The 22983-nt window shown below is 44.9% G+C and overlaps 2 protein-coding genes across 8 annotated transcripts in view; both read right to left on the bottom strand.

Moving 5' to 3' along the window:
• The window catches only part of LOC127323294 (endoribonuclease Dicer homolog 2a), a 22169-nt gene extending 9789 nt beyond the window's left edge, over window positions 1–12380 (bottom strand). Inside the window, exons 1-5 of the mRNA XM_051351454.2 lie at window positions 11884–12380; window positions 11243–11517; window positions 10696–11114; window positions 10496–10602; window positions 4857–5053 (exon numbers count right to left, since the gene is read on the bottom strand). Of these exons, the coding sequence (XP_051207414.1) occupies window positions 4857–5053; window positions 10496–10602; window positions 10696–11114; window positions 11243–11517; window positions 11884–12169 (1284 nt within the window). The 5' untranslated portion in view covers window positions 12170–12380. The remainder of the gene's footprint in view (window positions 1–4856; window positions 5054–10495; window positions 10603–10695; window positions 11115–11242; window positions 11518–11883) is intronic.
• Window positions 11379–22983, bottom strand: LOC127323293 (uncharacterized). 7 transcript variants are annotated; one of them, XR_011743372.1, is made up of 18 exons: window positions 22448–22981; window positions 22253–22337; window positions 21779–21881; window positions 21614–21698; window positions 21102–21185; window positions 20993–21022; window positions 20809–20912; window positions 19908–20016; window positions 19293–19714; window positions 19015–19096; window positions 18674–18850; window positions 18550–18603; window positions 17691–17783; window positions 17534–17599; window positions 17378–17424; window positions 16581–17267; window positions 15925–16447; window positions 11379–11517 (listed from the first exon to the last, which is right to left on the bottom strand). XR_011743372.1 is itself a non-coding variant. In XM_071819091.1 (18 exons), the coding sequence occupies exons 1-18, from the start codon at window positions 22562–22564 to the stop codon at window positions 16179–16181; spliced, it is 2535 nt and encodes an 844-aa protein (XP_071675192.1). In that variant the 5' UTR covers window positions 22565–22983; the 3' UTR covers window positions 15719–16178. The 7 variants fall into 7 exon arrangements, 4 of the variants coding, with proteins under 4 accessions (XP_071675192.1, XP_071675191.1, XP_051207411.1 ...); XR_011743370.1 differs by lacking the exon at window positions 11379–11517 and adding an exon at window positions 15480–15837; XR_011743371.1 differs by lacking the exon at window positions 11379–11517 and adding an exon at window positions 15719–15852.

Genomic DNA, 22983 nt, shown 5'->3' with positions numbered 1-22983 from the left:
CAGTTCTATATAGACCATCCTGAGCCCAGACATCTCTTTTGTCCTTTTCAATGATGTCCCTAGAAATAAGATTTATTTACACAAGGGTAATAGGCAAGGAGATGATTTATTGCCCCTACTCTGTTCTAGCTGCAAACCTACACCAAGCGGTCGTTAACTCTGCCTGTCATGCAGTCTGTTAAAGCTCCCCTCGCCAATCCACTACCACTTCCACATTCTTCATTATGCCATGACACTTAATAATCATGCAAGCATGTGTCAGACACCTCTTCTACTTAAGGGCCTTCTCAAACTTTTTAGGTAATACACATGCATCCATACCAACTACAAATCTTGTTTCCTACCGCATAACACCTAGCTAGTCTCTTTGGCTACAAAATCAACATGTCTCCCTTCACTTATTCGGGTTTTCCACTTGGCCTCTCTAGGCTGAGAATCAGCGACTATGGCCACCTTTTCGATCGCAGTCTGGCTTCGTGCTCTTCATTCCATCATTGGCAGACATGCGCGGTGACCAAGGCCATCATGAGCTCCTTGCCTATGTATTACTTCTCAAGCTGCCGGAAGATGTCACTGATGATATAGATAGAGCTAGGCGCATCAGCCTCTGAAAATTGGAGATCTCTTGTACACGAGGTCTCTCACCGCCTGGGACATAGTTTCAAAGCCCAAGTCCTCTGACAACCTTGCTATCGCTAACCTCCCCCTCCAAAATGGCAAACTGCTTATGAAGTTATTGCACAGATTCTACCAGAAGCACAAGGTCCCTTCGGTTAACCTTGTCACGAGATGTTACCCCTCTGAAGTCCCCCACGCGGCTGGGACTGTTGGTTCCTTCCGGTGATGCAACTCTTTCTGATCAATTCCAATGACTACTGTTGGTTCCTTCCGGTGATGCAACTCTTTCTGATCAATTCCAATGACTAACCACTTACACCATTGCAAAGGGAGACATTTATCTTTTCTGGAGCAATCGCTGGAAGCCCTCCTTTCCGGATTTCCTTAACTTTACTCTTACGTGCTGGACAACCTTACTCGGCTCAGTGTGCTGAACTGTACTGGGACATTATAACTTTTCCACCTCCCACTCTACTCAAGTCTTTGATGAACTTCATGACCTCCAGCAATTCCTCTCATCATGCCCAAGACCTTCATAAGACAATTGACTCCTGGCAAAGCCCCTAGGGAAGCTCCCACTTCTCGGCCAGAAAATGCTACCAGTCTATGCTTCAGCACACCCAAACCCTACTTCCATTAGCATGATCCGGCAGTCCAAATGCTCCACTGGGTTAAGGTTTTTGCTTGGCTGCTTCTGGACAACAGGCTCAACACACTCAGGACATGCTTCATCAGCGAAATCCCAGTGTATCAAAGCCTCCCATACAGTTTATTGGGTGGAATCTCAGTGAATCAAAGCCTCCCTCATAGTTTTCCGCTCAAAAAAAATGTTAGCATTAATATAGGAATAACCAGTCTCGGTCGTACATTTCATTGGCATACTAAAAAAGTAGAACCTAAGTTTTCATAATGAAAAACACACAAGATGTATAGCTCTTCCTAATTGATGCCTAGTAAACTAACACATGCAAATTACCAATTGTTGAACAGTATATGAGCTGCATGTGGCCCATTAGCTGCATCCTATCTAGTAGTCTGTCTTCCTATTCTCGCCCATGTGGCCCATTAGCCCAAGTGACCTGGGATGGTATATAAGCTCAGGCCGGTTTGTAAGAAATCCTAAGACCGAACATAGCAGCTGCTGCTACCCCAAAGGTTAGCCACTCTTCCTCTTCTACATGGTATCAGTGCCACCGGCGGCGGTGGTGGCGGCACCAGTGACAACCAGGGCTACAATGATGGTGCTCTTCTAAGGGGCAGGCGTGGGGTGGTGTGGGATCTCGTGGCAGCGGAACCCGCGGAGGTTGAAGGCAGAGGAGCCCATCATCGTGCACGGTCAGCTGAGACATGACGGAATTGGCACGCCAGACACTATTGTCCCATCTGTCCCGTGTCCCGAGGTTTCCTTGACCCAGCAAAACCAAAGGGAGATCATGGAACAGGACTACATGAGGCGGCCCATCCCATTGTGGCGGAGCTTCACCAAATGTGCGGGGAAAAATTGCACTAGCACGTGTAACGGTTACACACGTGGAGAAGCTCGGGAGACGCTGCATTTACTTTTGTGCTCGCAACTCCTCCCCACACACCGCTCCCTCCTCTCTCTCACATGCACAACACAGAGTATGAGTCCCATCAACCGTCTATGTGCCTCCACGTACGCATTGGCCCCTTCGCCACAACATGCCAAGCTATCTCCCCGGCGGGCCGCAAGGTTGCCCGCGAGTTCGAATCTAGCGGGATCCGCGACGCCATTGCGCTTGATTGACCCGACAATGGTAGCAAGGTTGCCCGCCAATGTTGTTGCAGCATCATCAACAAATGTATGGGATGCCCTGTCAAAGATGTATTCGGGCAAGAGAAATGTCATGTTGGTCTCTCAAATTGAAGACACGATACGATTTGACTCAAGGTGAAATATGTGATGACATATATGGGAGAGTTGAGACATGCATGGGTAGATCTGGATCACCTTGCAGCGGTGAAGAAGTGGATTGAGGATAGAAGGGTGATAAAAATTTTGAATGGACTGAATCTTGCATTTGAGGGGAGGAGGGCTGCGCTGATGCATCTTCCTCACTTGCCTACACTGGAAGAGGCAACTGCAGCCATGGCACAAGAAGAAACTAGGCTGAAACAAATGTAGGAAGTGGAGATAGTACCTAAACCAGCTTACTATGTGTCAAATAGGCATGAGACACATGATTGCCACAATTGTGGAATAAAATGGCATCTAAGTCACAATTGTGGCAGTGGAAGGGGGTATGGCCGAGGAAATTTTAGGGGAGTTAGAGGCTGGAATGTAGGGTATTCCAACCATCAAGTGAGTGTTAGCGCGAACATCAAGGAAGGGCAAGGACAGTCTAGTTCAAGCCAAAGTGAAGTGAAGATGGGAGAGCAACAAACAGATGCAAGTTTTGGGCACTTCGCCCACTTTATCTACTTAGTGACGGTAAGACTGAAACATGTTGCTAATAGCATTGAAGAGTTTAAATCTAGGGCAGCCACTCCCATGCATCAAGAAACAATTCAACTGCTGATGGTATGGTACAGCCCAACCAATCAAAGGAACTGGTGTTGTTCTTAAGCTATCATCAATCATACACGTGCCTGCATTGTGAATTCACTCTCTATAAGTGCACTGGTTGATCAAATATACTATCGTGTAACCTATGATAGATAGATAGGTATTTATTTTGTATACACGAGAGGCTGAGTGGAAAGAAGATTGGAACCGGAACCAGGCGTAGAGGCATTTGGTACATGGACCGTGATGAATCATGCAAGCTAGGAAGTTCAACACTAGTTGCAGCACTGCTGTAGAAGGAGAAAAATGCTATGATGCATCATTGTAGAATGTGACATGTTGCTTTTGATAAAATGACTAAAGTCTTTCCAGATGTAACGAGTGAAATTGATAAGAATAATCTTAAGTGTGAAGCATGTGAGTATGCTAAACATACTGGAAGCACCTATGTGAGTAAGGAGCTCAGAAGTATATCCCCGTTTATGCTTGTGCATTCTGAATTTCTAATGTGTAGACATGTCCTATTTCCTCTATCAGTGGGATGAAGTATTTTGTGACATTCATTGACTGTTATTCTAGAATAACTTGGGTGTACCTTATGAAGCATAAGGATAAAGTGTTTTCTTGCTTCCGGAATTTCTATGCATATGTTATAACCCAGTTCAAGGTGCTGGTCCAAATGCTCAGATTAGCCAATGGGACAAAATATATTAACAAGAAGTTTTGCGGGTTCCTATATAATCATGATATTCTACATAGACATCATGTTCAGACACTCCACCTCAATTTATACCATGAATGTCCCACGATTCCTCTGGAGTGAGGCAGACAGTGATGACTGCTACTTTTCTTATCAATCGCATGACCTCAAGAATACTAGATATGAAATCTCCTTGTGAATATTACTAGGAGAGAACAAGTTTGTGGTTACTCCCAAGGTGTTTGGATGCACTTGCTTTATTCGTGATCACAGGCCCTCGGTGACAAAATTTGATCCTAGAGCTATTATGTGCATCTTCATTGGCTATCCTGCTACAGCAAGGATATAAATGTTGGAGTTCCTTGTAGAGACGCACATTTGTAAGTCTTGATGTTACTTTCTGGGAATCTAACCCCTTTTGTGGTGAAAAACAGATTTGAGTGCTATATTTGAAGGGCTTGACCAGCCACTGAATATTTTGCTGGTCAAGAGGGGAAGAGTGCAAGTGGCAGCAGTGCAAGCAATAGCAGCTGTCCTCTGGTGGAGCAACAACAACCTCTGATTGTTGGGTCTATACCACTTATTGTACCAGAATTTCCACATGGTAGAAGTTAGCCAAAGCCAAATGAAGAGCATGGTCTTCATGTGTACTCACGGAGACCAAGGATAGAAGAACAGTTGGAGCACCATGCAGAAGAACAGGGGGAGCAGCAACCGCAGGGGGAGTTACAGGTTGTTGAGGCAATGAAAATAAATATTTTGAAGACTTACAAAAACAGGGGATATAAAAGCTTCATTCTCACATGTAAGCTGGGATGGTATATAAGCTGAGACTAGTATGTAAGAAACCCTAAGACAGAACACAGCAGCTGCTGGCTGCTGCCCCAAAGGTTAGCCACTTTTCCTCTTCTACACCAATGACAATAAATATTTTCAAGGCTTAAAAAACAGGGGATATATAAGCTTCGTTCTCACATGTAAGACTACTTGCAGTATAGTTGGAAATCTAACCTTCAGAGCTGGTATGACAAACTGTTGCATTCTTGGGCCCAACTGAACCTTCAGCTTTGCAGAAAGAAGTATACACTGGATGCGGTACATCACAGAAGGAATAATCGAGAAGCTGCACAAAGTACTAGCAGACACGGGTGACATCAGAACTCTGCAGAGCTCAGGTGGCAACTCAACAGCATATGAATTGCAAGATTCTGTAACAAGGAAAGGTATGATCAAGTCAGTCATGGCCACAGCTGTAACAAACGAGTTCTGCTAACTGGAGTATGACCAAAGGTATATTTGAACTTGTGCCTGTCCATTGATAATTACGTGAATATGTAAACTGCATAAGGCCCCTATTCTTCGAGGGCTTAAGCATGAACTGCACAATGATCAAGCAAGTCATGGGCACAGCTGTAACAGACGAACTCTGCAAGTATGGTCAAAGGATATATTTCTAACTCCTGTGTGTGTTTCATTGATAGTTATGCAAAAAATTACATGCTTCCTAAGGTCCCTAATTTGGGAAGGCTTAAGCATTTGCTTAAAGAGACCAAGATGCATGTCAACTTCCCATAGGGGGCGCCTTCTCTACTGCTTCTGACAATAGTGAAGGCTGAATCCATTCTCTACCAACTTCTCTAAGAAGCCTTATCGAAAGAGGCTAAGCTCCATGCCAAATTCTTCCCACATACAATTATTAAATCTTGAGAAGAATGATAATTACCGTTATTAAAAACTATTTTGAGATATGTCCAATTAAACAAGAATTATGGCAGCAGATAATAACACATCAACAAGTTAATGAGAATATGTATAATAAAGCAGAAAAATCATACTGCAAAAGGCAAACAAATATTAAATGGAACAGCATGAGAAATGTTCCACAATTGTTTTTGTTTTCGAGAAAACGCAAAAGACTTGCGTTTCATTTCATTGAAAAGATAGTGTTTTATAGTCCTCCTAGGAGGCAAGATACAGGTATGGAAATACATCAGTGCACGTCCCAAGTCGTCGGCAAGACTACCCTTACGCCTTTCGCGCCAGCTCTAGCCCACAAAGCGCCTCGTCAAAAATGGCCTTCACCAGATCACGAACCGAGGGCCGGGCTCTGTCGAAGACACACGAGTTGCAGTGCTTACAGATCAGCCATGGTGTGAGCAGGGTGATGGAGTCTAGTCCTTTGCGCAAGGGCTTCGGGGTTAGTTGCCTTGCCTTGCGCCACCAGTCATCAAGGGAGGTGTCGCCGTCGTTGGGGGGCTGGCAGGTCATGCGCAGGCGAGCCAGCACCTCGTGCCAAACCTGCCGGGAGAAAGGGCAAGCGAGGATGAGGTGGTGCATGGTCTCCAGAATCTGATCACACAGCAAGCACCGATCCATGCACGCAAGCCAGCAGAAGAACTTGACTCGCGGCGGCGCCCATGTCTTCCACGTGAGCTTCCAGGAGCTGGACGCGGTCGAGCCATGAAACTGTGCCTGGTAGCAAGACTTGGCAGTGTAGGTACCACTGTCAGCCCACTTCCAGATAAGCCATTGGGCTCCTGGGACAGCGTCGTGCGCGCGACGGCCGTCCAGAGCGTCAGGTATTACCCAATCTCGTGCACGCCAAGGATGCCATGGATGTCCTGAGCCCAGCTGTTCCCCTGCAGCCCTTGGGCGACAGTCCTGATTTTGCGCCGGCGCTTGACTTTTGGCCATTCCCTACCGCCATGGTGGTGGAGGCAAAGAACAGCGCACGCTCGTCGTCCGTGAACTGCAGGTCCAGGTCGTTCCATGCTCGCCGGTTATCAGTGCGGGAGAACCAAAGCCAGCATAGGCGCATGGCAAGGCGGCCAGTGCGCTCCAGATCGGGCACGCCCAGGCCACCGTACGCGATGGCCTGCACACCCGCTTCCAGTTGACATGGCAGTTGCCGCCCTTGGCTTCCCTTTTCCCCTCCTAGAGGAATCCCCTTTTGATTTTGTCGATGAGCTTTAGGGTCTTCTTGGGAGGCCCTAGCACGAGTTGTTGGTGTATCGGGATGGCACTGATCACCGATTTAACCAGTGCCACCCGCCCTGCCTTGGTCATGAGCTTCGCCTTCCAGGTGGGCAAACCGACAGCAGCACGCTCAACCAGGGGTTGCATCTGCGCAGCAGTTGGTCGCCGTAAGGTAAGCGGGATGCCGAGGTAGGTGATGGGCAACTCGACGATGGGGCAATCAAGCTCCTGGAGCACCGGCGTGGCGGCGTTCTGGTCACAGCGTATGAGCGTGGCGGAGCTTTTCGCAAAGTTGACCTGCAGCCCAGACGCGCGGCCAAATAGCCGCAGGATCTCGCGCACGGCCACCACATCCTCCATCGTGGGGCAGCAGAACATGACCACGTTGTCGGCGTAGAGTGAGAACGCCGGGATGCTGCGCCGTGCAGCTGCTGCAGAATGTCGGAGTGGATCGCACGCTGAACAAGGCGGCCAAGGGCGTCGATGCCAAGGACAAATAGCTGCGGCAAGAGCGGGTCGCCCTGCCGGAGTCCGCGCTGGTGCCAGATAGGCGGCCCAGGCTCGCCGTTGATCAGAACCCTTGTGCTGGCAGAGGAGAGCAGGATCACCAGCCATTCCAGGAAGCAGTCCCCGAAACCATATTGCCGTAGCGCTTCGAAGAGGAAGGGCCACTAGATGGAGTAGAATGCGTGCGCAAGATCCAGCTTGAGGAGGACACATGGTGCTCCGAGCTGATGTAGGAGGCGGGCGGACTGCTTCACCAGGATGAAGTTGTCGTGCAGGCTACGGCCGCTGATGAGCGCGTTCTGGTTTGTGCTGGCGAGCTCGTCAAGGCGCGGTGCCAGGCGCAGCGACAGCGTCTTCGCGAAGAGCTTGGCAATCAGATGGATGAGGCTGATGGGCCTGTAGTCACCCAGGGCGGTCGCGTCAGCGCGCTTAGGGAACAGCATCATCAGGGCTTGGGTTAGGCGGTGAAAGCCTCGGCCGCGCAGGTCGTAGAGCTGCTGGAACACGTCCACAACGTCCTGCTTGACGATGTTCCAACACGGACGAAGGAATTCGGCGGTGAACCCATCAGGCCCCGGCGCCTTGCGGGCAGGCATGCGCTTCACAGCGTTCCAGATTTCGTCGGCGGAGAAGGGAGCCTCGAGAGCGTCCAGTCCAGCAGCGGGCTCGATCAGGTGCGCAAAGTCAAGCGTGCAGTCGCGAGCAACATCCGTGCCCAGCAAGCCATCGTAGTGCAGGAACGCGGCTGCAGCAATGTCAGCGTGGTCAGTTAGCGTCTGTCCCTCGACGCGGATGGCATGGATGTGGTTCTTCTGCCTGCGGTGAGTGCACTGCTGGTGGAAGAACGGTGGATGGCATGGATGTTCCACAATTGTGGTGCAATAGTGTTTGTATAAAAAGAGGTTCTCACGGTACAACTAGTGAGCACTGGCAGTTTGACGTACAAATTTAATTATAAATTAAACTAAAATGTAGATGAAGTTCATAGCATACTTCATGTATTATATATTTGTAATGAAATTAAGGATTAATATAATATTAAATTCGAACATACTAGCTGCAAAAAAAAACAAAAGAATAGGTTCGCTGTCAAGCAAGAGTTGGCTGTACAGAAATCCCAGATGGGTCTGTACTACACACTGATTTGACAGCATGACCACATCCAAAGTTGAAGGTTAAAAACACTTGAAGGCTTCTCAAATATAAAAAGAAGTTACTTATCAGATCATACTTATAGATGATAAGAAACCGCAGACTTGGCCTCCAGGGTTTGACCAGAAAAGATTAACTCAACACAAGCTTCAAATCTATACCTACTAATAAAGGAAGGAAGGTTTCTCCCCAGAATTTTCGTCCGTTTTTAAACTATCCTTATCTTTCGGTCAAATTTACAGCAACTGCCACCGCCTTAGTCAAATACCGGTCGCGCTCTCCTTCGTTTTTTGTACCGCGCAACCATACACGCCCGCACATCGATCTACTACGGCGCACCTGGCCAATCCTCCCTTCTTACGGCCATGGGAGAGGAGCAGCGGCTCAGGATGAGCTCGGGAAGAGAGGAGGTCACCGGCGCATCAGAGAAAGAGAGGGCATGGAGAGTCGCCTGCTGATTCGTTCTCACAGTACGTTCAATCGAGTTGCGCATCGCATCCTCTCGCTCGCGCCGCCAACCTCCTGTTCTCGACCCCGCTACTCCGGCGACATAGCCGCCCGCCGTGCGCCCGGTCGTGATTGACATCTGTCCCGTCCGACCTCCCTTCTTCAACATGCGCGCCGCGGTGTCCCGCGGCCGTCACTCCGCCGCCAGGGAACAGGCGGCCATACCAACCCTTCCCCCGACCGGATTCCGTGAGAAGAGAAAGGAGGCGGTGGAGCCTGGTCTCGAGAGCGCTTTTGCTGCTGGAGGTGAAGCCGGTGGCTGGGCCTGGTTGTGCTGCGCTATATTAGATCCTGGATTATCTCGTTCCGGAGATCAGATTAGCCGAGGACTCGATCTGTTTCTTTTAATTGGACTCGATGTCTTCTCAGGCAGTGGAGAATAAAGAGATGGCAAGCGATTGGTGCAGACTCAGCCTGCAATGTATGCATGGCGCTAGGTGCAACGTGCACCTTATGCCGGATCTAATCTCCCTATGTGTACTTTCTTCTTATTTCTGAAATCTATCGTAAATTTTGTCATGGATTTTGGATCTCTGGTGTCTTGCGGCAAGTATAGCACCAAGCAGTGCATATGACACATCTACACATATACCTTAAGTGCAGGTATGCATCGACTCCAAAAAAAAATCTCCTTCACATGATTTTACGTCTCCAACGAGTGTCAAGGTTGGATAGGATGCCTGCTCATCAATCTGTACCCATTGATGTGTGCCAGGTCGACCTTTGATTGAGGGATTGATTCAGTGCATTGGTCTCTTTCTTTCAGGTCTTCCAGAAGCTTCTAGAGCTCAGCGCGGATTTGAGTAAACCATATTGTTTTTCCTTAGCTAAGTTGTTGTACATGTTTGAATTGTTTATATGCAGTTTTCATGAACTACTGGTGCTACCACAGCATTGGCATTGACACAGCTCCGTGGCCGTCGTCGGTGGCCTCCTTTATCTTCGTCGAGCTCGGCGAGAGGTGCCACCATTGTCGGCGTCTACGCCTCATCAGGTACGACCTTACCGACGCCCCGCTAGGACTACACCTTCATATGATGTTGCTATAGAACTAGACAAGAGTAATATCTACTTCCTAAAAGTACAGAAAATTAGGCAATTCTCGTCCATCGTCGGGCAGCCTCACATCTGAAGAAGAATTGCATGTGGCAAGCGGCTAAGCTAGGCAGTGCTCTACGTTGGACTTTGACCTTAGCCTACGAGAATTCTTTTATTTTAATTATATTTATGTCATGCTAGCTTGAGATGCCTAGATTCATGTTTGTCAAGATATTATTAAATCTAATTATCATAATCTACCCCCAAAGAATCAGGAAGGTTGACAAGTTCAATCTGGTGAACTGGAATGGTATGGTAGTCTCATCGAGAATTTGTTTTTAGACACTTGATGTTGAATTATGATCCGTTTAATTAGTTTACGTTTGTTAGGCCGTAGCAACGCACGGGTATTTGTGCTAGTAAATCATAACAGAGTCAAAAACTATATTTGCAGCAAGCTAGAATGAAACCTTTTTTATTTTCATAATAATGGCGCTTGTGGAGGAAGTTGCGTACTTCAACAAGTTTACTGGCAGCCAATAAGGGCTGATTTTTATGTGTTAAGCCGAGACCATACCTGGAAAAGCAAACAATGAGTACATACAGATACAAATGTAGATAGCTTAGGAGCAGGTGCATACAGATTAAAACTGAAAGGACAAACTTATACCTAGTCTTGAAATAGGTTATGTAGGTAACGGCACTCCCATCACGTAGATGCAGTTGGGATGTGGCATTTAACTCAAGGAACCCAGTAACAGCATACAATTCCATATTATGAGGGGTACAGACAATAGAATTTTTAAGCATACACCTGCACAGAGGACCATCTTTTGTCTGCAGTAAATCAACCTCTTTACAAGAATGGCAGTGTTTTGTATCTTTGTTGCTAGCTTCATATACTTGGGAGGCGGAGAACTTGATACTGCACCAATCAACTTTACCAGAAACTAAGGGTAGCAGTAGGTATACAATTCCCATGGTCACTTCCATTTCATGGAAGTATTTAATAGCATCGATGCCTTCAGACTGGTCTTTATTAATAAGCAAAGAAAGAACAGTTGCCTGAAATCTTCGAGCCATAGTTACCTGAAGAAACAAATATTTTGTTTTCATCATGCAGACTAGCACACACAAAAGTATGCTGATGAGAGAGAGTAAGACTATAATAATTACATGATGAGTACCGAACTAGACAGATATTAGCCAAAACTTGCCTGTTCTTGGTTTAGATGAATTATTCCTGCGTATTTAATGGCAACATTGACATAGTCTTGCGCACCACACAATTTAAATGAGCTAGATACAAAGTCAGGTCCCAAATCACATTTCACCACTAAAAGTATGTCAGTTGGAGAAGCGGTTGTTTTAAAATATCCTTCCAGTGAAATCTTATAGCAATAATATATGCCAAGACGGGAAAACGAGAACCAGTTGTCCACAAATTCTTCTGGATAGTAGTCAGGCTGCTCGTGTTGGTATTTCTCAACAACTACAAGAGGATCATTAAACCAATGTTAATACAGAATATCATTCCAGATTTCCAACTGCATGTAATGTATTCATTCAAATTGAACAACAAAACTGCAAGGAGACAAGGAAAATAAGTTTTCAAACGAGATTGACTCAACATTCCCAACTCTATTCTGGGACCCTCTTTGGCTGTCAGAAAAGAGTATGTGCCCAACACTACAAATTTGTACTATCACAACTAACAAAATAAATTAATCCAAGCTACATAATCAACCATCACAACTGCATACAAAACTACTCACATGTATAATCAATCAGAATAGAAAGTTACAAATATTGTACCAAATGAATTAGTTTTAGTCGAATTCATCATCAATAAGCATACCAATGTCGGGTTCTTCTTCCCATGGAACACCTAGTTCTGGTAACAGAGAATCTGTCAGGGCGCCGATGGCGTGTAATTCTCGGCAGGCCTTAAGGCAAACTGCCTTCTTGAGGACAGAAACTTCTCCTTCTGTATAAACTGTTTGTACAGGACTGCTCTTCGGAAGGTGCTCTTCGGCGGCAGCGGAGTCGTCCATGGTGGTGTCTGACGAGATTCCTGGGTGGCGCGTAGAGGGAGGCGCGACGGCGGCGGCGGCGGCGGTGGCCGCCGCGGCGGAGCCATTCATGGTGGTGACGGGCGAGATTTTGGGGTGGGGCGTAATGGGGGGCAAGGCGTGTGCGAGGATTGAGCTGCTGCGGAGGCGCACGGGTGAGTATGTGTTGTGCGCGCGTGGGGTTTGATCTGGTATGACTTATGAGCGAAGGTTTTGGTGCTTGGCCGCTTTGGGGGGCGCTTTTTGACTCAAGGAAGAAGATGGAGGACTCAGGACTATGGCCGTTTGGTTCCGCGTCAGACAAAGCGGCAGGGGAATCTTCTGCTTTCACGGGTGTGGGCACAATCCCATCCTTCGCCGGTAGGCTACTTTCATCTTTTCCGATGGATTTACGGCTCTCCGCAATTCAATAGAGCTAACTGTTTTTTCTTTTTTTTGCGAGAAATCCACCGATCTATTAATAATCATCAACAGTAGTACAAATAACCCAAAAAGTAAAGAAAATTACAAATTGGTATTCGGACCACCTAGCGACGACTACAAACACTAGCACGAGCCGAAGGCGCGCCGCTGTCCTCGCCCCTCCATCGCCGGAGTCAGGCAAAGCTTATCGTAGTAGAGTTTGTTATAGTAGACAGACGGGAAGTCGTCGTGCTAAGGTCCCAAAGGACCAGCGCACCAGAGCAACAACCATCGCCAATGATGACAACCGTAGATCGGAAGAGACTATCATGAAACCACACCAACAAACATGAAAACCGACCGGATCCCAGCAGATCCGATGGGCACACAACTCCACGCGCCCTCCGACAGCGCTAGATGCACCACCGGAGCGAGGATATGGCGGGGAGGACCTTATTCTGACTTCAGGATGTAGCCGCCGCCTCACCATCCCAAAAAAGAGACTGAAAAGCAAACTAAATTAAGAACAGAAACTCCCCGCCGACGAGGGACCGTGGTCCACCACACCTCCAATGCCCGAAGGCCACCGGAGGCGGAGCAGACCGGCAGTATCGCCGGCGAGGAGGACGGAACCCTAGATGGGTTTTTTGCCTTTTTTCCGCCGCCTCCTGGGTTCCCTTGGCACCGTACCGGTTCGTATAATAGTACAGCTAACTGTTGGCTATAAGCCAAGTGTCATGTCATCTATAGTCATCTTAGAGCCAACCAATAATGAGCTATAAAATTGTACTACTTTATTAGTGCATGACCCACCATTCACTCTTACATAGTGCCTAGGAGCACGTGCTAGAGCTAGCTCTTGCATAAGAGCCCACTTCTCTTCTCTCTCCTCTCCTCTCTCCTCCAACTAAGCAACAATATATTATTTTAATCCTTATAGCCAATTGACTAGGACTTACTATACTTGCTCTTATCCTCCATAGACCTTCTTCTCTCCATGAAAAACGAAAAAACCTCCCTGACGCCTTGGTTTCAAGCGGCCCGCCGAACCTTTACTCTCTCATTTTCATCGGTAATGTATTTCTACCTTTTACTTTATTTTAAGTCAAACTCCCTTAAATTTGATCAACTTTATTCAAAATGAAGCCACATTTATTACACTAAATTAGTACTCCCTCCGGTTCAAAAGAAGGCGCACAGATTTTCCAAAAATCTTCCAAGAATGAAGGCGTACATTGCAGTTTGGTCAGCTCTTTCCTAGTATACCCTTTAGGCTGGTCATAGTGGGAAGTAACTTAGATTAGTAACATATGTCATGTTACTAGTCTAGGTTACTACCTTTATAGTGGGTAGTACTTATATGTGGTGTCATGCATTGTGTCATTTATTATGTTGTAGACTCATTTTGTCTTGATACCTATGCTCATAAGTCTACACCCTACTTTTTGGACCGGAGGGAGTATCACTTTCTCAGTTTTGAAATATTTAATTTAGTAATATGATGTCATATGTGTTGATCCTCTTTTGCATAACTTTGGTCAAATTTTAAATTTTTTACTTAAGGCCATAAGCAGACAAGCGGCCTCCTCCATTGGCAGCCTCTTGCAAGAGATGCCCATGACACGTTCCACAAGGGCCGCGTCGGCCTACTCGAGAGCTCGGGTGGCATTCCTCTCCCAGCGCACCATCTCGTAGGAGGTGGGCATCGCAACCTCCTCCGGGTCCGTCGGCTTGTCTTCCCAATGCGCCTTCTCCTCCTTTGCCTCCCGAATCGCTTCCAACTCATCCTCCTCGCCAAACTCGTCGTAGTTAGATGAGTTGGCGTCATCCGAAGGCGGCAGGTTATGTTCCGGCGTCTGTGAGTCTGGGTCCAGCTCCAGCGGCGGGACTAGGTGACCGAACATAGCGTAGGTGGTTGGAAGGCAACGAGGCATATTGTTGCAAGTGAGGCAGGATCAAAGCGGCAAGGAGTGAGTGTGGCTTGGGTTGTGGCATAGTGGCTGAGTTTTATAGCCGAAGCACTGGGCGGGAAACAGAGGCAAGAAGCTCTTAGAAAGCGCGAGAACGAGCGATTGTGGGCATTAACGCCACACCACTGTGTGGCGAGCCACAACGGGGACGAGGCGTCTTGCCTAACTCTGCGTAGGAAACCATCATCGCCATTAACAAGGTTAGTTTGAGCAGCTGTTGTGTCTATGGCATGATTGGCCCGCATGTCGGTATCACACAATGATAATTTTGATGTATTATGTGATTTTAGTGGAAGAGCAAAAGAGGTGAATCCCTTTATTGTTATAGGTGTAGATTAGGAAATAAGTTTTAGTTAGATTCAGTTATGGAATGGACACAGCATCAAGCCAAGCAAGAGGTATAAATCTTATCCCTTAAATACCGTTATATAATATCAGTGGCACAATCAACTAAACGTTTTAACGGCCATGAACCAGTTCAACACCGGCTAACCCAGCTATGTCTATCAATTATCAATGTTTTTTGTGTAAAATTTCTCTAAAACTGAATGGATGCCAAATGGTTGAATTACTCGCCACGGATGGAGCTACCCACCTACAGGCTTTGTGAAACTGGAATTACTCGCCCAGGATGTTCAAACACCGGCTAACCCAGCTATGTCTATCAATTATCAATGTTTTTTGTGTAAAATTTCTCTAAAACTGAATGGATGCCAAATGGTTGAATTACTCGCCACGGATGGAGCTACCCACCTACAGGCTTTGTGAAACTGGAATTACTCGCCCAGGATGGAGCTGTCCACCTCCAGGCTTTGTTGTGAAATTGAATGTTGATGCTTCCTTTTACCATGACCTGTTTGTGTCTCGAAAGGAAGGTTCATCGCAGGGGGAACAAAAAAAAAATAGATTGGTTTGCCGACGTACATCAGTCAATAGCAATAGCTCTCCTGTTTGGTCTGCTTTGAGACAATCAGCAGAATGTAATCGTATAACAGTGAGCGGGGACATGCTGGTTATTCAAGCAATGGTAGACAGCGGGCAATCTGCGAGTCCAGCTGCAGCTATATAGTGACCGCTATCATTTAACAAGAGATTTTGTGAAGGTCATTTGTGAGCATTGCCCCCGCGATGCAAATGCCGTTGCTCATGAATTAGCTAGTTTAGCTAAACGATCCCCACCTATTGGTTGGATGGAGGATCCTCCCCCTAGTATTGTACCTCTTTTGATACATGATGACATTATTGAAAATTAATAAAAAAAAGTGCTTTGCTGTAAAAAGAAGTTTTAACAGCAGGCCTATTAGCTAATACACTGTGCATGCTATATATGCAAGACAAAGCTCAGATCGTTTCTGGTCATTGCATACTCTGCAAAAAAAAATCCTAATTGTGTGTTGAGAGGGTGTTTGGAGCTTAATATTTCAATACAAACTGATAAACAATTTCAGGACTTACTCGGGATGACGTTCCTTTCCATGCTTATCATAAGAATCCTTTTTGACAGGATCACGAACAACCTCTAGAACGAACATATGTACAATACTGCAAAAGAAGACAGAATTGACATGCACTTGAGCAGCAAATTCTCACTAGCTTCTACACTGGGGAGACGGAGAGCAGGAACTCTGGCATCAACCTCTGCAGCAGTATGCCGCAGAAGGGGCAAAGTGGAACAACAGGTGCTGAATAAAGCAATTCACCATCATGGTTCACCTGCAAAGGGGGTGTCGTCATTGTGAAGAAGGTCCCCGGAACCAGCTTGTCAACCATTCCTTCACAACACACACAGTACCAGATTGGTTGCAGAACAGAGCATAAGCGCATCGATGCCGTGCATCTTGACAACTTGTGCCTTTCTGCGGGAGAAGTAACAGGATCGCCACTTCCACACAAGGCTACATCAGGTGACTCGAAATAGACTGGTGCAGAGCAATAGGTGCAGGATTCTTCAACTGAGTATTCACACACAGAAGAAATCCTGCAAGAGGAGAACAATTAAAAAACACCAGTACTTTGTTTAAACGAACTGAAAGAACAAACAAAATCTTTTGGTCCTTGCAGGAATGAAATTGGCCATGATGGATCATGAATAACTTTACCAAAAAAAATACCTGCTTCGAAGACCCTTAATTGTCGAACGGAGAGACTTAAGCTGATTATGCACTTTTCCATTGTTCATAGACAACCAAGTATACATTTGGGCAACTCCAACAGGAAACCACATGTTTTCAGCACAGGTGCCCTTTTGAAAATATGATAGTCGATTCAAAACTGCAGCAAAAGTGAAAGCCACTAGCCTCTCTCGTAGCTCTCTTTCGCTGCTCACTAGAAGATTGTTCCATAAATCAGTTGACACGCTAGTGCTGTTTTCTCCACCAGGAGAATATTGTGCATTATCGCTAAGCATTACTTTCCTACAAATGATATTCAGCAAGTGTAGCTTCCGCGAGCTGACCTTGGACATCATGTCATTTCTAGACTGATACAGGATATCGAAAGAAACACGCTGTTGATCATTTGAAAACAAATCCAAGACCCAATTATGTAGTAATGTCTCCAGAAATATTGGTGAGGATTTCTTGAGCACTCGTAAAGCAGCTATGACATCCCATAATACAAGCCCCGTTTCACCTTTTTCATATTTCTTCAATGACCAAAAAATGTTGGATCCCCACCATAAGAAGTTAGTATCAGATAACAGCACGGACTGTTCGCTGGAGATATGAATGTTCTTGTGTAGTGCAATGCCAAGGAACTGACCACCAATCCAAATGAACTCAACCACTGCCTTTTGTGTCCTGTTGGTTTTGTTAACAAAAGTGTTACCATGATGATGGACTTTCCAATACATGAACATTTCTATTATAAAACTCCAGTACTTCCCACAGTGGGCTCGTAACTAAGATACCTGGCTTGATACATCGGATCTAGCATATTCGGATCCAAGCTGCGGACCTGAAATAGACAATCTCCATCAAATTTTGTAGCTTATGTGCATGAGCTCAAGTGCAAAGACTACAGTTGGGCCACACATGTCAGATTTAAAGAATAACTTAAAGCATACCACAGCAATCATTAATTCTCCAGGTGCAAGTGTAAGACCAAAGCATCGATCAGATACTACTGAGAGCTGCATGAAATTACAGATGCCGATCAGAAAGATACAAACTCACGCAATCATTAAAAAGGGGAAGGTCAAAAAGGTCGAGTTTCAGTTTTACATCGGTTGATTCTTTTAGCTCTGGGAAATTTGTGTACACAGGAACTTCTTCAAGTTGATTTTTTTCTAAGATCCAACAGCGTGCAGAATTATCCTGATAAAGATGGAAAACATAAAGAATCATCATGGGAAACAAGGTTCAAGATAACACAAAATAACAATACACAGTTAGGTGCAAGAACATGGAGACAGGAGTTACTAAAAGTAGGACTCGTAAAGTTTTATCAATTAGTACAACAAACTTGGATGGAAGTATCAAAAGGTATCAGCATAAGCACAGTAGTACATAGCCATCGGCACTAGAACAACATATGTTAAAGGACAAAGATTATAGTCATTGACTAATTGTCCATAACTAGGTCAAGTGGTTAACTAGCCCTTTAGCTTTAGTAATTTTCAACATAGGTCCCAATGCTCCGGTTACCTTTTCACTCATCTCTTAAAGATTCAGCTAATGGAATGAAGTTCCCCATTACTCCAACAAGTTCTAGTGGTACACCAAGAGAAACACCGACATCGTGACATACATATGCCATAGCAACATCTGATGCTCTGGCATGGATCTTGATATTCTAAAGGTATTGCAAGTTGACATCCTTATATATCTCATAATTAAGTTGTTAATTCTAGTACATTTGGAGTGGTTTCAGTAATTTTAACCATCAGCCCAACATATATAGCCCATATTACCATCATAAAAAACTGTTAGGAGTTTGGATTGTAGGGAGTAGCTGCACCCTGTTGGAGCTCAGGGACCGAAAAGGGCATGGCTAGGGTAGCAGAGGACCCAATTTCAAGATTTTTTACCCAACCACAATCAGAAAGAATTAATCAAATAGAGTTGCGACAAGTTAATGCACCTGACTGCAGCTGTATAAACTGTGGCCATCAAAACCCCATGACAAACCTGTCACCTATGGTAATGTTGATAATTAGTTGTATTTTATTGGAGAGAAAAGACCTTCAATTACAATGAAATTTTACCACTCGGTCATGTGCATGACATGCACTGCTATTCTCAATTTTGTTGTTGCATAGGTCCAATTTCCATGTTTCCAGTGACCCAGATACCCTTCCAATTGCCAAATTAACCTCATCTCGAGGCTGAGCTGGCGCGGACAATGAAATTGAAGAGACTGGAGCTGATGAATTAGTGGTGACCTGAACAGAGGAACATTTGGAATTGAGAATATACTAGAGAAGCAAGAAAAAAAACTGTAGACAGACATGCCTATATTCTTTGAATGTTGCATCATTTAGTATCAAGTATCTACTTATATGCATAAGAAATATAATCATAGGCACACGTGCTGTTTAATATGTACCTCTGCCAGTAATGAAAATGGCACTTCTTTTACATCAGTACATTGATTTAATCCTTTCATATCACCTGACCATATCTTCACACTGGAAAAATTATGGAAAAGCATTATGCCCACAGTTTCTATAATGCCAATGTAGCGTCCTGGACCTTGTTCCGAAATAGCAAAATAATCTTGTTTCCAATTTATTAATAGTAGAGTTATCCTTTTCATCATGTCATCAGTGGGTAATAGCTCAATGAAATGTAAAGTTGATAACGAATAAGCATAACCGTGCCCACCTTCCATCCAAGCATCCAGTTGCTAAAAGCAATGAGGACTTTGAAGAGCTTGCACAGGTAACTTCCCAGCTCATGGCACAAACCCCCGAAATATGAGCTTGGAGAACCCCAACAAATATTGGATCTCTGTTAACAGTACCAACATCTATTGTGTAGTGCTCAGGCTTATGTATTTTCCAAAATGAAACATCCCCAGACTTTGATCCAACAGCAAGAATGCACCAATGAGTAGTGTCGTGTGACGGCGAAACTGGCGACCACGCAACTACGAGGGAAAATAAATGTGCATTCCGACGTGCATATTGTTTTGCTGTGATAAGAGGAACAAGCTTGTTTTCTCCATTGCAAGAGAGTGCTTCTTTGGTATTTTGTAATCCACCTTCCCCAATTACGACAGCCATTTCATGCACAGGCTTGACAATCTGGAATCACAAGGGGCAAAGTTAAATCCAGTGCCAAATAAAGAATCATGTGATACAAGTTATGAAATAGATCATCCTTGCAAGATAGTTGGGTAATCCTTTGTTAAGAGGTAACATAATTTTCTTCTGTGAGTTAAAAATAAATCGAGTTAAACTGAAAAGTTTGCCTACAGGTCAACATGTAGGAACCTACCTTTTTCATAAATCCCTTGGATAACCTAGAACATGGATTCGGAGAGAAGTCTGCATCCTTTGAAGCACCTAAACCATCTTCATCCTCATCATAAACATAGCCTTCAAATCTACATCAATTAACACCTACTTCAGATAAATTCAGGCACAGTATATGAATGCTGGACAGGCCACCAAGAATGTTGGCCTTACATGGAAATAAAACAAATCAGCTTAAGAGGGTCAGACGGGTAGGAGGGGATGTTTGGTTCATGCCATACACAAACCATTCCATTGTTTGCCAGTAAAAAAATTGGTCATGAACCCCATGTTTTGGCCCAAGTTTGCAGACAAAAATGAACTGAAGATCCAATTGAAAGAAATCCAACCGAAGTTCCATATCAGATTGGTGATGAACAAATGGATGCCAAATTTTCCTAAAATTACCAAAATGCGGTAAACAATACTCAACACTCCAGATAATAACTTATATATCAAGCATACACCGCTTATTTATGTGTTCTAGATAAAACTTATATATCAATACTCAGCACTCCAGATAATAACTAATGGATTTTAGCAATGTTGTGCATCTTCAACTCGATTGACCTCTCTTTCATTGACTTCATTCAGAAAGAAACAGTTAAAAATAATGAAGGTACAATCTCTCCCAGAAAACAAGTGCTGATTCAAGTCAGAGGCTGAGAGTAAACTTCCAAACACATATTTCTCTGGAGTTGCTTGATCTGATCTAGAACTGTGTTGACACCCAAATCTTTTCCCGTCATCGAGTCACAAAGGCATGTGAGTCAATCTTATAAGCTTTTCTTGAACTAGAACCCTTTTGGCTATCCTGTTATTTCAAAACTTGGCTATGTTTTTCAGTGAAAAGTGTTGATGATTTAATAGAAAGTACGATGCACCTTGTTGGTTTCCTTTTTCTCCTTCCAAGAACCTTGCAAGAAAGAGGTTCTTGCAATTCACCAGCATATCCTGTGTCATGTCCATGCTCGCTATTTAACTTTTCCTAATATATGAAAGAACTTTTTATGACAATGTTCTATGATAATCAAGAAAACCTCAGTGCTCGAGTGGAAGGAAGCATACCTGAGGAGCTTGCTCATTATTTGCCGCTTCCTAATGTATGAGAGAAACTATTAACAAAATTGTACAATAATCAGGAAAAAACTCAGTGCTCAAGTGGAAGGGAGAATACCAGAGGAAACGAAATTGGACCATCATCTTCTCGGAAGTTAATGCTTTGGTAATAGTTAAACAACAGTTGAGATATATCTGCAACCTAAAAAATAGTTTATAACTGATGAGCAAAAATGACGGACGAAAAAATGAAATGAAAACAAGAAATTAATCTATGGCAAGAGCAAACTTGTACGCAATTTAGTAGAACAAAAGGGTAAAATTACAGTTCAAAATTGTAAAGTTCAACTTTCTTTTGTTTGTAACAGATGAAAAAGGTACTAAATATATGAAGCTGCTAACGGTGAGCTCATTCTGACTTCCAAGTCCCAAATAATATTTCCAAATATTGACGAATAAATTATAGGCACATATGCATATGGGTCATTCAATCTTTGGTCCCAAGTATGAAGACCAAACAGAAATGTGGCGGGTATCCATTCAAACTCCATCTGTCTTAATATGAACGACTTATGCAAATCGAGATTGTCTATGAACCAAATTAAATATGCAATAGCCAAACGGGCTTACCTTAACCCAGTTATCACCAAATTCAAAAATTGGCGGGCGGTAAAGATTCACACGCCCATCACCACTACAAACAGCTAGCAAACAACTGAAATAGTGATATGGACAAAAAATGTTAGGCGACAAGATGCATAGGAGGAACATCACATATCAGTCAGAAGCCCATACCCAGAATTAGGAGCAAATCCTTGCTGAGACCATGAAACTGACCGTGCACATGGTTCAGTATCACGTGATAAGCATGTTGGCACTAAACATGGTTCAAGTAGATCTGCAAATATAGATAACATTTCAAAAATAGCAAGAATTGTTATTTTTCAGTTGTCGCAAAGTAGCCGACTTCTTAAATTACATCAAAATAGTAGTCCCGGATGAGTGGTCTTTTCACTTCTTTTGAATAACATACTATCCTATTATAGTCTCCCTACAATATCAATGTTAACGAACTTTTGATTAAATTATAAGTGAACTGAATCTTTAATATTGTCTATACAAATTAAAGCAAGAATTCTAAGTATGTTACTCAAGATCGAATCCCTATTCCACTTAGTTGCGCTTACCAAACTGCATGAGTATTCTACCAACATGTACTATATATATAAAGGAACATAGCATAATGCCTGCATTTAGCTTGAGACGTACCTTCCCTGTTAACCGCACCTATGGGAAAAGGATTGCTAGGGCCAAGCACAACAAGTCCTCGAGGCCCATCAAGTGCGGCCGGGTTCTAAAGTGAAAATACAAGAGGAATGCAAGGTCAATCCAATAGATTAATTGTCATAGTGCCTGATGGTGAAGGTGAGGGCAAGTATGATAGGGTGATGAAATCACACATACCAGGATAGTGACGATGTGGCCAGAAGCAACAGCCACCAAGTTCTCACTTGACCAGGTGATGGCATTTGGATAGGATGGGGAAGCAATCAGTGTAGTAGCTTGGTAATGCGGAGCCATGATTGAGGCCGAAGAAGCAGCAGCAGCGGCCGGCAGAGATCTAGGAGAAGCAGCAGCAGCGGCGGCGGAGGCGGCCCGCGGCGACTTACTCGCGCGCGGGGAAGCAGAGAGGGTGGAGAGGTCGCACCGGCAGCCGGAACCGGCGGCGGCGCCCCCCCTATACCTGACAGCCGGAGGAGGTTTATTCTTTGACGAAGTGCAAGTGGGAGCGGGCCGCCCGCAGAGTCGCGTAAATCAGCCCAGTTAATCTCGAACGCGGGCTCCCTCGGGCTCACGAAATTTAGGACGAGAAGCTGCCACGAGCGCCGCCGGCAAGCTCCACCATGCTGGAAATCGACGCGCGCGCAGATTAGACGCCGACCTCCTCGGATCCAAGCCCGCCACTGAAAGATTGTCCACCTACGACCGCTTCCGCCCGC

The sequence above is a fragment of the Lolium perenne genome, chromosome 4 (genome assembly GCF_019359855.2).
Source record: "Lolium perenne isolate Kyuss_39 chromosome 4, Kyuss_2.0, whole genome shotgun sequence".
In the NCBI taxonomy this organism is placed as follows: domain Eukaryota; kingdom Viridiplantae; phylum Streptophyta; class Magnoliopsida; order Poales; family Poaceae; genus Lolium; species Lolium perenne.
Note: the sequence above shows the minus strand (reverse complement) of the source record. Positions and strands in the feature narration are given on the sequence as shown.